Source organism: Gracilinanus agilis, chromosome 2, assembly GCF_016433145.1.
Source record: "Gracilinanus agilis isolate LMUSP501 chromosome 2, AgileGrace, whole genome shotgun sequence".
Classification (NCBI taxonomy): domain Eukaryota; kingdom Metazoa; phylum Chordata; class Mammalia; order Didelphimorphia; family Didelphidae; genus Gracilinanus; species Gracilinanus agilis.
In genome coordinates, this window is record NC_058131.1 from 557,171,519 (window position 1) to 557,184,400 (window position 12,882).

General features: G+C 44.0%; 1 protein-coding gene across 1 annotated transcript in view; it reads left to right on the forward strand.

Annotated features, from left to right (window-relative positions):
* Positions 1-12,882, forward strand: part of TEP1 (telomerase associated protein 1) — a 61,078-nt gene that overhangs the window by 40,293 nt on the left and 7,903 nt on the right. The window contains exons 38-53 of the mRNA XM_044660097.1: positions 1,465-1,589; positions 1,797-1,896; positions 2,208-2,363; positions 2,509-2,721; positions 3,137-3,290; positions 3,409-3,621; positions 4,637-4,797; positions 5,464-5,577; positions 10,157-10,264; positions 10,830-10,962; positions 11,050-11,126; positions 11,205-11,334; positions 11,595-11,731; positions 11,884-12,005; positions 12,206-12,352; positions 12,552-12,648. Of these exons, the coding sequence (XP_044516032.1) occupies positions 1,465-1,589; positions 1,797-1,896; positions 2,208-2,363; positions 2,509-2,721; positions 3,137-3,290; positions 3,409-3,621; positions 4,637-4,797; positions 5,464-5,577; positions 10,157-10,264; positions 10,830-10,962; positions 11,050-11,126; positions 11,205-11,334; positions 11,595-11,731; positions 11,884-12,005; positions 12,206-12,352; positions 12,552-12,648 (2,187 nt within the window). The remainder of the gene's footprint in view (positions 1-1,464; positions 1,590-1,796; positions 1,897-2,207; positions 2,364-2,508; positions 2,722-3,136; positions 3,291-3,408; positions 3,622-4,636; positions 4,798-5,463; positions 5,578-10,156; positions 10,265-10,829; positions 10,963-11,049; positions 11,127-11,204; positions 11,335-11,594; positions 11,732-11,883; positions 12,006-12,205; positions 12,353-12,551; positions 12,649-12,882) is intronic.

The window sequence follows — 12,882 nt, forward strand, 5'->3', positions numbered from 1 at the left end:
TTGAACAATTGTCAAATAAGTGTTAAACACTTTTAAAAGAGTACAGAAATGGGGCAGCTGGGTAGCTCAGTGGATTGAGAGTCAGGCCTAGAGACAGGAGGTCCTAGGTTCAAATCCGGCCTCAGACACTTCCCAGCTGTGTGACCCTGGGCAAGTCACTTGACCCCCATTGCCCACCCTTACCACTCTTCCACCTATAAGCCAATACACAGAAGTTAAGGGTTTAAAAAAAAAAAAGAGTACAGAAGGGGCAGCTAAATAACTTATTAGATTGAGAGTTAGGCCTAGAGACAGACGATCCTGGGTTCAAATTTGGCTTCAGACACTTCCTAACTATGTGACCCTGGGCAAGTCATTTAACCCTCATTGCCTAACCCTTACCACTCTTTCTACCTTGGAACCGATATGCAGTATTGATTCTAAGACAGAAGGTAAAGGTTAAAAAAAAAAAAAAGACCATAGAAAGATTCAAAGGAGAATAAGGTATGGTTCCTGCATTCCAGGGCCTTATGAAGAATAGTGTAGGACCACAAAAAACATGATGAATAGTACTATAGGATAGTATAGCAAGGATGTATAATTTGACTTTATGCCTTTGTGGTTTTTTATGCCTTTTTCTTTTTTTTAGATCACTGTCATTCCCAAATGAATTCTCCACTTTTCCCCACCCCAAATTCCCAGGTTCAGTAAAATCCTGTAAATAGTATTCCTGAGTTGTCATGGCCCATCACCACATTGTTCTTTGGCCAGCCTTCTGGTGATGAACTGCTCTGAACTTAGCTAGGCTGGTCCTCAGGATTCAAATGAATTTGAGTGGATGTTTGTCAGGTGCCTATTACATTGCAGCATATATAGCTGCCAATGGGTCTGTATTTGAAGTTCTAGTATGGTAGTTCCACCCATTTGGGTGGAAATGGCCATGACATGTTGAAAGGACAATGAGTAGATCTGGGTGGCCAGACTAAAGGGCTCACGTAAGTGAGAGAGAAGACTAGCCAGTAGGTAGGTCCCAAGGCTCTAGTTCAGGTTTTCATGACCCCTGCAACTTAAAAGAAGACCCAAGAGGGAAAGCTAGGTAGTATAGTGGATAGAATTCTAAGCCTGGAGTCAGCTAGACACCTGGGTTCAAAAACTAGCCTCAGATACTTTCTGGCTGTGTGATCCTGGGCAAGTCACTAGACCCCAATTGCCTAGCTCTCTTGCTGTTCTTCTGCCTTAGAACAGATACTTAACTGATTCTAAGACAGAGGGTAAGAGCTTTTATAAAAGAGAGAGAGAAGACTCAACTGAGCTGAGGATCCCTTTATTAGGCCAGGCATCTGAGTTCAGAGGGGCTCAGAGTGCCCTGGGTTAGGAGTGTACAGCGTTAACAAGCTATCTCAGATACTTTTTTTTGGTTGAGATCAGAAATTGGGAATGTGAGAGAAAGAAGGTGAGCCAAGCAGAACTTTGGTGTATCTACAGGAGGAGAAGTCCATAGTGAGTGGCTGTAATGGAATCTCATCTTGTCTCTGCCCCTCGAATACTACTCTCTTCCTCGCAGCCTCAGATGGTCTCCTGGAATTCTGGGACCTCCAGGGCAGCTGGCGGTAAGGCCTCCTGTGTGCCTAGACACCACCGCTGGTCCTTACTAATAGAACCCTCCCTAGCTTTTGGCCCTTCCTTCTCTAGGTCCAAGCTGCAGTCCCCTCAAGATTGATAGTGGGAGGGTTTGGGGGGGAAGAAGCAGTAGAGCCAGAGAGCTCAGCGAGAGAGGGGGGAGATCCACAGCACTGACTTGAGTTTTTTGGGCTCAGAGTGTTCCAAACCAAAGCCCACCAGCTCCAAATCACTGACTGCTGCCTGAGCCCTGATCGCCGGCTACTGGCCACTGTGTCCCTGGATAGACATCTGAAGGTAAAATTGAGGATCTGGGGTTAAAGGTGGAAAAATATCTAGTTGTCATAGGGGATAACAAATTGATTAGAAGATAGCCCTGCAGGGTTGGTCTTTCAGTTCAGAATAGATTGCTTTTCCTTGGTCAGACCCGACTGGCTGCCAGCTGACTAGATGGGGGTGAGGGGTTGGGGGTGGCATTTTAAGGAGACAAGGGGTTGGATGGAATGACCTCTGGGTCCTCTGAGCACTCAAATTAATAAAATGTGTCTGGAAGTGAGGGCCCCGGAGCCTAGTGCATCATCCCTAATCCCTAATCTTCCTGTGAACAGCTGTGGGACACAGTCCATGGAAAGCTGGCCTCCCAGCACTTGTCACAGAAGCCCTTGAATTGTGTTGCCTTTCACCCTGAGGAGCAGGTGATCACCACAGGAAACTGGGCTGGGCACCTTAGTGTTCTGCGACTGGACAGCCTCACAGTGACCACGGTGAGAAAATATTAGTCATTGTGGACCCAGGGAGGGGAAGGAAGAACGAGTACGGGTGGAGAAGAGTGGATCTGAAGGCCTGGTATATTTAAGGAGTAAGGTGGAAATTGTTCCCATGATGCACTCTTTCTTCCTAACCTTATAGGAACTCAGAGGCTCAGAGTCCTCGGTCTGTGCCGTGACATTTGCTCCTTCTGGAACAGTCTTGGCTGCCAGCCATCTAGATGGCACTGTTGAACTGTGGGCTTGGCAGAAAGGAGCACGACTGGCTGCCTTCCCTGCCCACCTGGGATATGTTGCTTCTGCTCTCTTCCTGCAATCTGGCCGCCAGCTGCTGACTGCTGGGGAGGATGGCAAGGTCAGCCCAGGGATGGCTCAGATGGAGGGCTGGGGAGAAAAGACCCCCCAAGAGGGATTTGAATTTTCTATGGGCCTTAAGGATATTGGAGAAGTAAAGTAGAATCTTTGTGTCTCCCTTTATATTGAGGAAATAGAATTTTAGAAGGAGAATCTCTGTAGAGATGTAACACCAAGTGGGAAAGACCTTTGGGGAGACAGACAGATTTGGGAGAGTGTCTGTGTTAGAGAAAGTGACTCAAAGGAAAAGAAATCTGTGATCAAGGGCAGGGTTTGTTCTAAGTGGGTGCCCAGTGTTTGGGAGCTTTTGTGTTAAGGACCTCTGAAAGGAAGAATCTCTGATATATATGTTTGGAGAGTAACTTTCTCTATGTATTGGATAATCTGTTGGCTTTACTTTTCATATTGGATTATAGGTACAGATGTGGTCAGGATCCTTGGGCCAGCCCAAGGGGATTTTGGGTTCCTTGCCTCTCTCACCTGCCTTGTCTGTGGCAATCAGTCCAGATAGGGCTTTTGTGGCCGTTGGTCACCATACAGATGGTATCAGAATCTACAAGACCTCTTCAGGTATTGGGATTTGGGGGTAGCAAGAGAAATAAATGGAGAAAGGGCAGAAATTATTTGGCATAGGAGCCCAGGGAGAGGTCAAGCTTTGGGTCTTCTAAACTGCTCTCTATTTGTCCAGGTACTGAGGAAGGTCAATGCCCAGTGTCAGATGCAGCAGTGTCTGCACTGGCCTGGTTGAACCCCAAAGTCTTGGTGAGTGGTGGAGAAGATGGGAATCTTCAGTGCTGGATGCTTGCAGATGTAACCCCACACCGTCTCTGGCTCTTACCTGCACACCAGAAGGCAGTGTTAGGTTTGGCTACTTCCCAGGAACTCCTTGCCTCTGCCTCAGGTATGCCAAAGGAATCAAGGGAGAAAATGGTCATGGGCCAGGCATATGATATCTAGAATAGTCATAGATAAGAGGGCCAGTCCAATCCTGGAAACTTAATCTTGGTTCCCATAAATCAGGTGGACTTATACTAATGGGAAGAGGTTAGTTAGCTTTGGGAAGGCAAGAGAGCTCTTCCTCTAAAGCAAGAGGGTAGAAAGAGAGATACTGCAATCAAGATGAAGGTACAAGAGGCACTTCATGCCCCGGGGCCTTATTTATCTTAGTGGAGGAAGAGGCTTTGTCATCTGCTAAGAACAAAATAACATTGGGAGCTGGCACTGAGCATTTGAGGAGAAACTCTGGAAAGTCACTGTAGTGTCAATGACTAAAGAACTGACAAGTCGTTATGAAGATCAAGTTAAGTGGGACAGCCTCAATACATCAGAGGGTAGATGTTACCTGTAATGTGTTCTTAGCACTTAATTTGACATACTATAAAATATCTTCCATGGACATGACACTTGATGTGTCTTATCTTTGAACCTCGAAGCCTAGCTACAGTGCATATCTGTGTCTTTACCACTTGCCTCCACAGAACTCCAGGCTACTTTGTCCTTTCATGTACTTTCAGTTCATTTCAGTTTCATCCTTTGAGTGCAGAATACTGTGCAAGGTTCTGGATGAGAACAAAGTTTGGATAAATCATAGTTCCTGACCTATCAGTCAGATACAACATAAACACAGATAGCTATAATACAGAATAATACCTGTTATATACATCTGTAAAGAGGCATAAAATACTTCTGGAGGTCATATGGGAAATGGTTATTATTGTCCAAAGGTTTAGGGAAGGCTTTGTGAAGGAATTGGATTTGTAAAGATAGATGGAATTTCTATAGATGAAGGAATTATCCTTGATTCCTATACCTTTAAATCTTTTCTCAGTCCCTAGATACTTAGCACGCAGTTGTCTTTCTTTGTCCCTATTCTCTTTTCCTAAGAGTTTGTATCCTCTTTCTGTTGCCCACTGCAGAGGACTTTACTGTGCGGTTGTGGCCACTACAGTTTCTGACCCAGCCAGAGATGGCAAAAGAGCTTCACCCTGGTATAGAGCTCTGTGGGCACACAGGCCCCGTCACCTGCTGCAGCTTCAGCCCTGATGGGGGCATCCTGGCCACTGGTAGCAGGGATCAGGTAAGTTTCAAAAGAATGGCATCTGGACCTCTCTACCATTGACCCTTGCTCTGCCATACTAGGCCATTGTGGACTGCTGACATTATTAGGTTCCTCAACTCTTACTCATGAGTTTCCATAACACCAACACCAAACAAACTAGTTCTAAATTTTTCCCAAGCTAAAGTTTAACTGCTCTAATTTCTTCAGTTTTTATCAAAATACAAAAGAAAAACAAAAATAAGGAGGGCTTTTTTTTTTCAGATGGCATATTTGACCCTTGTAAAATGAGGGATACTAAAGGACATTTCACACATATATATTAAGAGAGATTATTCCAAAATGGAAACAAGTACTTCTAGAATAGAATGATTTCCCAAGCTCTCATGTTTAATTTATTTTCTCTCAAATCTCAGATACTTTAGAGAAGTCCATTTGATATTGATCTACATATCTATATCTATATCTACATTTATATCTAATATGTAATATCTATATCTAATCTGTTGCCCTGTTTTGATTATTCTATGTAGTTTGGGTGCTATCAGTCCTGAATATCTGATTTGGTTTACTTTCTTTCCTTCCACACTATATCTGCCTTATTCTTTTGGCTGTTTCTTATCTAATCTTAGCACACCTGTCCCTTTGTTCTTACTTGGACCTTAATCCTAATTCTCTTTCTCACAGAGCCTTTTGTGTTGGGATGTAAGGATGCCAGAAGCTCCCATTGTGGTGCATTCCCTTCCCAATTGTCACCGTGACTGGGTTACTGGTTGTTCCTGGACCAAGGATGCCATGCTAGTAAGTGGGAAATCCTTTTTTGGTAGGACAAATGTCAAGCTCCCTAACCTCTTCAGCCATTCTCTCCATAACTTGGCCCATCATTTCCCGCCATTTTCCACGAAATTTGTAGATTGCTTAGTAGCAATGAATAGTTATACCTCCCATGGGTTCATAACGGAAGGACATGCTCAGATAGAGTAACTAGCTATAGGTCTTATATATGGTGGGCACTAAATGGATGATGGTCTAGGGCTGAAACGCAAAAGTCTTATCTCCAAGTCTAGAGCCTCCCATGGCTTCTTTGAATAAGGGAAGGAAGAGAAAGTAATAAAAATTCATATGTATCAGGCAGTATGTTGTGTTTTTTAAAAATATTATTTCATTTGATCCTTTCAACAACCCTGCAGGGTATATGTTATTATTATCTCTATTTTACAGTTGAGGAAACTGAGGCAAACAATTAAGTGACTTGCCCAGAATTGTACAGGTAGTATTTGTCTTAAGAATAGATTTTAACTCAGTCTTCCTGATTCCAGGCCCAATGCTTGCGATAATCAAAGTACTCTTCTGGGAATCCATTTGTTCCTACCCATATCTCTAGGTAGCTATTTTTTTTCCTTTTTGATTGATATTTTTGTTTTTATGTTAGTCAGATCCTGATAGTCTACTCCGTACCATGAGCTTTTTCCCTTGTCACAGAGGACAGTTAAAACCAACTGGCCAGTAAGCATTTATTAGGCACCTGCTATGTAACAGACATTGTTCTAGTCATTGACTAAAACCCATTCTAATAGGGGAGATTGAATATGCACATATAGGTATATACAGAACACAAAAGAGCAAATAAACTACGACCTGGGGAGGGGGGGTGGACATTGATATCTGGGGCAGGGAGTGGGAAGGGATGCAAGTCAGTACAAAAATATAGAAACTGGAGATGGAACATTATGGGGGGTGGGGACAGTAAGCTGGTAGGTATGGCTAGACCACAAAATATGTACAGTGGAATTTTAAAGAAGGATGGAAAGGTAGATTAGGGCCAGATAATGAAAATGCTTTAAATGTCAAACAGAGGCATTTATATTTGTTCATAGAAGTAATCGGGCACCCTTGGGGTTTGTCACTTTAAGGGGGTAATGAGGTTGGATCTGCACTTGAGGAAAATCACTGGTAACTAGAAGATTGGAGTGGGGAGAGACTTGAGGCTGAGACACCAATTAGGAAGCTATCGTGATAGTCCAGGTGAGAGATAATGAAAGCCTGAACTATGTAATATAGGATTATTAACTTTGCCATGTTGGCCTGGGGCAACCTGTCAGTTGCCCTGGATGGAATGTTGACGGTGGCATGAGCCAAAGGGCAAAACACCAACTTCCAGTTGAGCCAAGGGTATATAAAGCAGGGCTGGGTTCTGTTCTTCCCTGATTTCTCCCCTGAACACTCACTTATCCCTTACCTCCTGGGGCCCAGGTGGTGGGAGTGAGAATGTGGGTAGCTTAGGCCTAGAATAGGGTTTAAACCAATCCTCCAGAACAACTTATCAATACTATTAGCACCACTGGCAAACCTTTAGACAAAGATCAACTTTATTATCCAGAGACCGCATCACTCAGACCATCCAGTCAAGACCTATTAGCAACCTGAGTCAGAAAAACCTTTCGCCCTTAGACCTCAGTACTTCCTAACCCTCTTTCCACTGCCTTGTTCCCTTCACTGTTATCAATAAACCCCTTAGCCTTAACCTGAGAACTCTGTGGCTATTTGCCTACTATCTCAGGCCAGGCAGGGACAGGCAACAGGGAGGGTTCTGAGCAGTTTCAGCTGGAACAAACTCCATTGCTGAAGGGCAGGAAGTTCAACATCCACTTCCTGTCAGCCTACCATTCACCAATAGGAAGCTGCTTCCTCAGCAGGGAAGGGGCTGGTAATTTGATATCTTAAAGGAGCCTGGTGTCTAGCAGTGAGAGTTTCACTTGACACTCAGTTACCTGGGTGGGATCCTTGATATATTTATAACAAGTTTCAAGCTCAGCCTGGGTACAGCTCATACCATCCTTTCAAATAGCACCATCCTCCTGCTAGCCTTATTACCAGCCTAAGGCCCTTGAACTTCATTCATTACAACTAGGATGATGGCTTTGTGAGTGGAGAGAATATAGTCTATGTGAGAAATGTTGTGAAGGTAGAGGTTGCCAGATTTGGCAACTGATTGGATGTGTAGGGTGGGAAGTCAAGGGCAGCACTGAGTTTGAGTATCTGGAAGACTTACAGATAATAGTATTCTCAATAGTAATTGGGAAGTTTGGAAGAGAGTTCTGGGGAAAATATAATGAGCTTTACATATTAAGTTAGAGATGTGGAACATCCATTTTGGCAGTACTATGAGAAGCATCTATTGTATCTGGACATGCAAATTAGGAGAAAGGCACAGGAAGTGATGCATAAGTGACCCCTTTAAAAAGAGGGAGTTGAGTGAGTGAGAGGTCTTCAGTTGAAGAGGGCATCTGGTGAGAGACCTCTTCTGGTTTGTGGAGGAGTTTTGGAACACTGAGACCCTGGTGAGACTGCTTTAAATATCTTCTTTGAATTCCACGTGGTGAGTTTAAAGACTGACTGAATCATCCTGAACTTCTCTTAAGAAATTTCTTTTAGTAAACTCTGTGAATGCAGTTTTGCTCCATTCACCTCTGGGCCTCTGGCCCTCTAACTCTTGGCTGAGGGTTAAGCTCTACCTGGATTAATTAGAGGATCGTAATAAATTACCTACTGGGTTAGATTCTTATTTCCTTATTTCTTCTCTCTCTTCTTAATTGTAAATAAACTTCCATAAAAGTCAATTTTGACTTGAGATTGTTCTTAATTGAGGATTGATAATAGTTCAGTCCTCTGGCGACCATCTTTTAATATATTGAACCCATAAAACCCTTTTTTCCCCTTACATATCAAAGAGCTTGTAGTTTAGTGGGAGAGACAACACACAACAATGCACAAACAAAATATAGACAGGACAAAATGGAGACCGTAGCATCACAGAGATCAGGAAAGGCTTCTTGTATAAGATGAGATTTTAGATGGGACTTGAAGGAAGGCAGTAGATGAAAATAAAGAATTCTGGCCATGGGGACATGGATTAAAGATGCCTTGAGTTGGGAAATGAGAACATCTTGCTCAAGAACATAAATAAGCCAGTGTCGTTGGATCAAAGAATACATGGTAGGTGGTAAGGTGTAAAGAAACTGGAAAGACAGAAGGGAGCCAGATTATGACGCTATTTAAAAGCCAAAGGATATTATATTTAGTCTTGGAAGTGACACAGAGCCACCAGTGTTTGAGGGCAACCAGGAGGCACATTGGATAAGAATGCAGGGCCTAGAGTCAGTGAAACTCATCTTCTCTGAATTCAAAGACATTTACTAGCTGGATGACCCCCTCTACATGTCACTTAACTCTGTTTATCTCAGTTTCCTCATCTGTAAAATGAGCTGGAGAAGGAAATAGCAAACCACTCCTGTTTCTGCTAAGAAAAGCCTAAATGGAGTCATAGAGTCAGACAACTGAAAATGAGTAAATATCAAGAATTTACTGAATAGAGGGGGAGTGACATGGTCAGCCCTGGACTTTAGAAAGATCAATTTGACAGGTCATAGGAAGATGGGCTGAAGCCAAAGAGACTTAAGGAAGATAGTGTTAGTCTAAATATGGGGTGATATGAGCCTGCACTAGAGCAATGGTAGCCATGTCCATAGAAGGGGGGCATTTGTGAGAGATATTATGAAGGTAAAATCAACAGGCTTTAGTGTAACTATGGGGAATGAGAGAAAGTGAGGAGTCTAGGATGACACCTAGTTTGTGAGATGGGGTGACTGGTAGGATGGGGTTACTCTTGGCAGGAAAGTTAGGAAGAGAGTAAGAAAGTGTTAGTGTTGGACCACATATACAACCCTTTATACCAGATATTACACACTTATCAAAGGAAAGGAGGGGGAAGTGTGTGTCCACCTTTTCACCCAGGGCCAACGATGGTTATTACAGTGTTACCTTTTCCACACTCTTAGTAACCTAAAGTCACTGAGCCAGTCAGTGCCCAGGATACAGAACACAGTGCTGTGATTGGTCACCTTTCATTCCATCAGCCAATACTGTGCCACGATAAGTATAACTCCATGATACAGAATTAGATATTTTTTTAATCCATGATACAGTGAAGCCATAATAAGTGAACTGCAATATAGTGAGGGACGACTGTCTGGCTTTCCTACTTCTATTGGCTTCACTCTCTCAGTTCACATTAATCTTCCTGTTTCTCCAGATTCCTCATGTCTGTGGTTTATATGGCACAGTATTAGTCCATTACATTCACATGTCCTAGTTTGTTCATTCCCTGCTTAATGAGCAGCCCCATTTTGTTTTTAGCTAGCCCTTTATCACACAGATGGATGGCTGGGCAGGCAGACATCCCCTAGTATCCTGCCAAATCAGAATGGCACTTGAAAAGGGGTGAAGACAGCCTGCACCTCCAGCCTTGTCTTCTATATAGCCACTGCCACACGAAATCAAAGGACTGAATGTCCTTCATCTGTGACCTCTTAACTTGCAGCTCTCCTGCTCCAATGATGGTTCTGTACGGCTGTGGGACCCCATATCCGGCCAGCAGCTTGGCCAGTTTCTGGGTCATCAGAATGCAGTGAGCGCTGTGCTGGCTGTGGTAAGAAAGGAATGGGGGTGCTGGGCTTCCTGATGGGGAAATGAGTATGGGGAGGGTGGATGAGTTATACTCTTTAAGACCCTAGATTTGGATGGTCGAATATGCTAAGGTAGAATTGAGACAATCAAATGACTTGAATATTTTGTCTCAGTTGTACAGGTTTCAAGGGGGTTGGTTAGTCAGTCAGTAAGCATTTGTTAAAACACCTACTACGTGTTGGGCCCTAGGCTAAACACTGGAGATATAAAGAAAGATTCTCCGTGCTCTCTCAGAGCTGCTTTGTATGGGTAGGGAGGTAGGAGTGAAGGGTCTGGTAAAAAGGGGCAAGGGATGCTTTCTAGGAGGAAGGGGATACATCAGATGTGAGCTGATTACAGAATTGTTATGCTGAGCCACTTAACTACCTCCCTAGAATTGATTACTCATTCTAAACCATTTAAATTGAACAGTTACCTATTTACCCTCTCCTGCTGGAATGGGTGTGTGAGTGATGAGACAAGCTATGGCAAAATCCACACTTACCTACCCTCACCATAACCATGATTTTGATGTTTGGGTGGAGCAGGAGGAGCACGTGGTATCTGTGGACCGAGATGGAGTCCTAAAAGTGTGGGACCTCCGTGGTGTGGAGCTGACGAGTATTCCTGCCCACTCTGGACCCATCAGCCACTGTGTGGCCACCCAGGAGCCTCGTACAGGTAACAGAACTCCCTCCCTCCGTCTCTGTTCTTTTCTTTGGTTCTTTGTCTAACCTCCTTCAATCATCTCCCATCTCTTCTCATCAGCTGGACAGCCCGGGTCAGAGCTCTTGGTAGTAACTGCTGGACTGGATGGGGCCACACGGCTGTGGCATCCACTACTGGTGAGTCCCCAGTGGGGGCTGAGGGAAAGGGAGAAGATAAAGCTTCAACCATACTTGCCATCTCTGCTTCCCCTCTAGGTGTGTCAGACACATACTCTTCTAGGACATAGTGGTTCAGTCATTTCTGCTGCAGCCTCAGAGACCTTGGGTCTTCTGCTGACCGCCTCCAAAGATGGCTCAGTGAGGCTCTGGCAAGTGCCAAAAGAAGGTAAATGTGGAGCTGGGAGTCAGGTGGGAGCTCGTGACTAGGAGGAAAGCTTGGATCATTTCTCTCACTCCAACTCTGGCCCCCCATATACGTCTCCACATACTATTTATGTGCTTGTTAATTGTTACATTTGGACACTACAGACACTCCCCAGCAAACACTCAACTAGAACCCTGACAGTATATTATTGCACATTAGTATGTTACCTCGCTCTGTGTTGATTCTTCTGTAGTCAGTTGTGTCTTGTGCTTCCTCTCCAGATGACACGGGTGCTGGTGAAAGGCCCACAGCCATTACTGCTGTGGCCTGGGCTCCCGATGGTTCTCTGGCAGTGTCTGGCAGCCAGGCTGGGGAACTAATCCTATGGCAGGATGCCAAAGCTGTAGCCAGAGCTCAGGTGAGTAGGAGTGGCATCTGTTTTGTGGGGGCCCATCCTGGGGCTTAAGTATGCCCTAGGAGTAGAAGTTGTGCCTATGTTTGAAAGGGAGGGCGACTGGGGAGCCCGGTTTGGGACTCAAGATATCAAGCTCATCTTGTAATCTATACCAGGGCCCTGGCCGAGTCAGTGCGCTGTGCTGGATCTCTCCACAAACCTTCTTTGCCCTCGTCAATGACAAAAATCTCATCAAGTGGCAGGTGAAAAAGGAGGGTCTCCTGCCCAACATTTTCAGGTGAAATGGAGTAAACAGGGGCAGCAGGGGCTTCAATCACTGACCAAAGGAGAACTCAAATAATTTCCTCTAAAAAATTTGGATGAAATCATCCCTGAAATATTTTAATTGCCTTCATTTAGTCCTGTGTAAACTAAGGGTAGGTTCTGATGGAATATGATAGGATTTAGACAATTTTCTCCCCTCTATTAATTTCCTAGCCTAGGCCATGATCTTCAACTGAACCAGCAGAATACACACAGTCTGTTATCTGGTATGGACTTGGCCCCAGATAGATGCTCTCTCATCTTAGCAAAGCCACTTTTGGGGATGCTACTGAAAGTAGATTCTACTCCCTCTGAATTCTGGTAAGATCTTTAAGTACTTCCTTCTTCCCAAGTTGGGCCATAAGTGGGGAAAAACCTTTGGGATATGAAGGTTTTATCTTAACTTACAAAGCCCAAGCCTCTTCTCTCTAACACTGATCCTGCTTAGGAGTCATGAATATAGATCTACTGGGTCATGAAAAAAAGGTTTCAAGTTCAGTCTCTGTTTCTTTCATTCTAGGCATGAACTCTCTCCTCATAGTTTCATCCTGTTTTCTACCCACAAGGAACATGGTGTGTTTTCCCTGGACACTCTGAGAAATGTACTTTCTGTCCAAGTAAGTTTTGCATGTGTGGCTAGATGCTTTTCTGAATATAAGCTGCTTGAAAATATGAAAAATATAGTTTGATTCTCTGTATTTGTATCCCTAGCCCTGTCTGGCTTCTGGATTAATAGCTGTACATGATTCATTGATCTTTTTTTTTTTTTAACATTTATTAATATTCATTTTTAACATGGTTACATGATTCATGCTCCACCTTTCCCCTTCAACCCCCCCCGCACCCCCCCC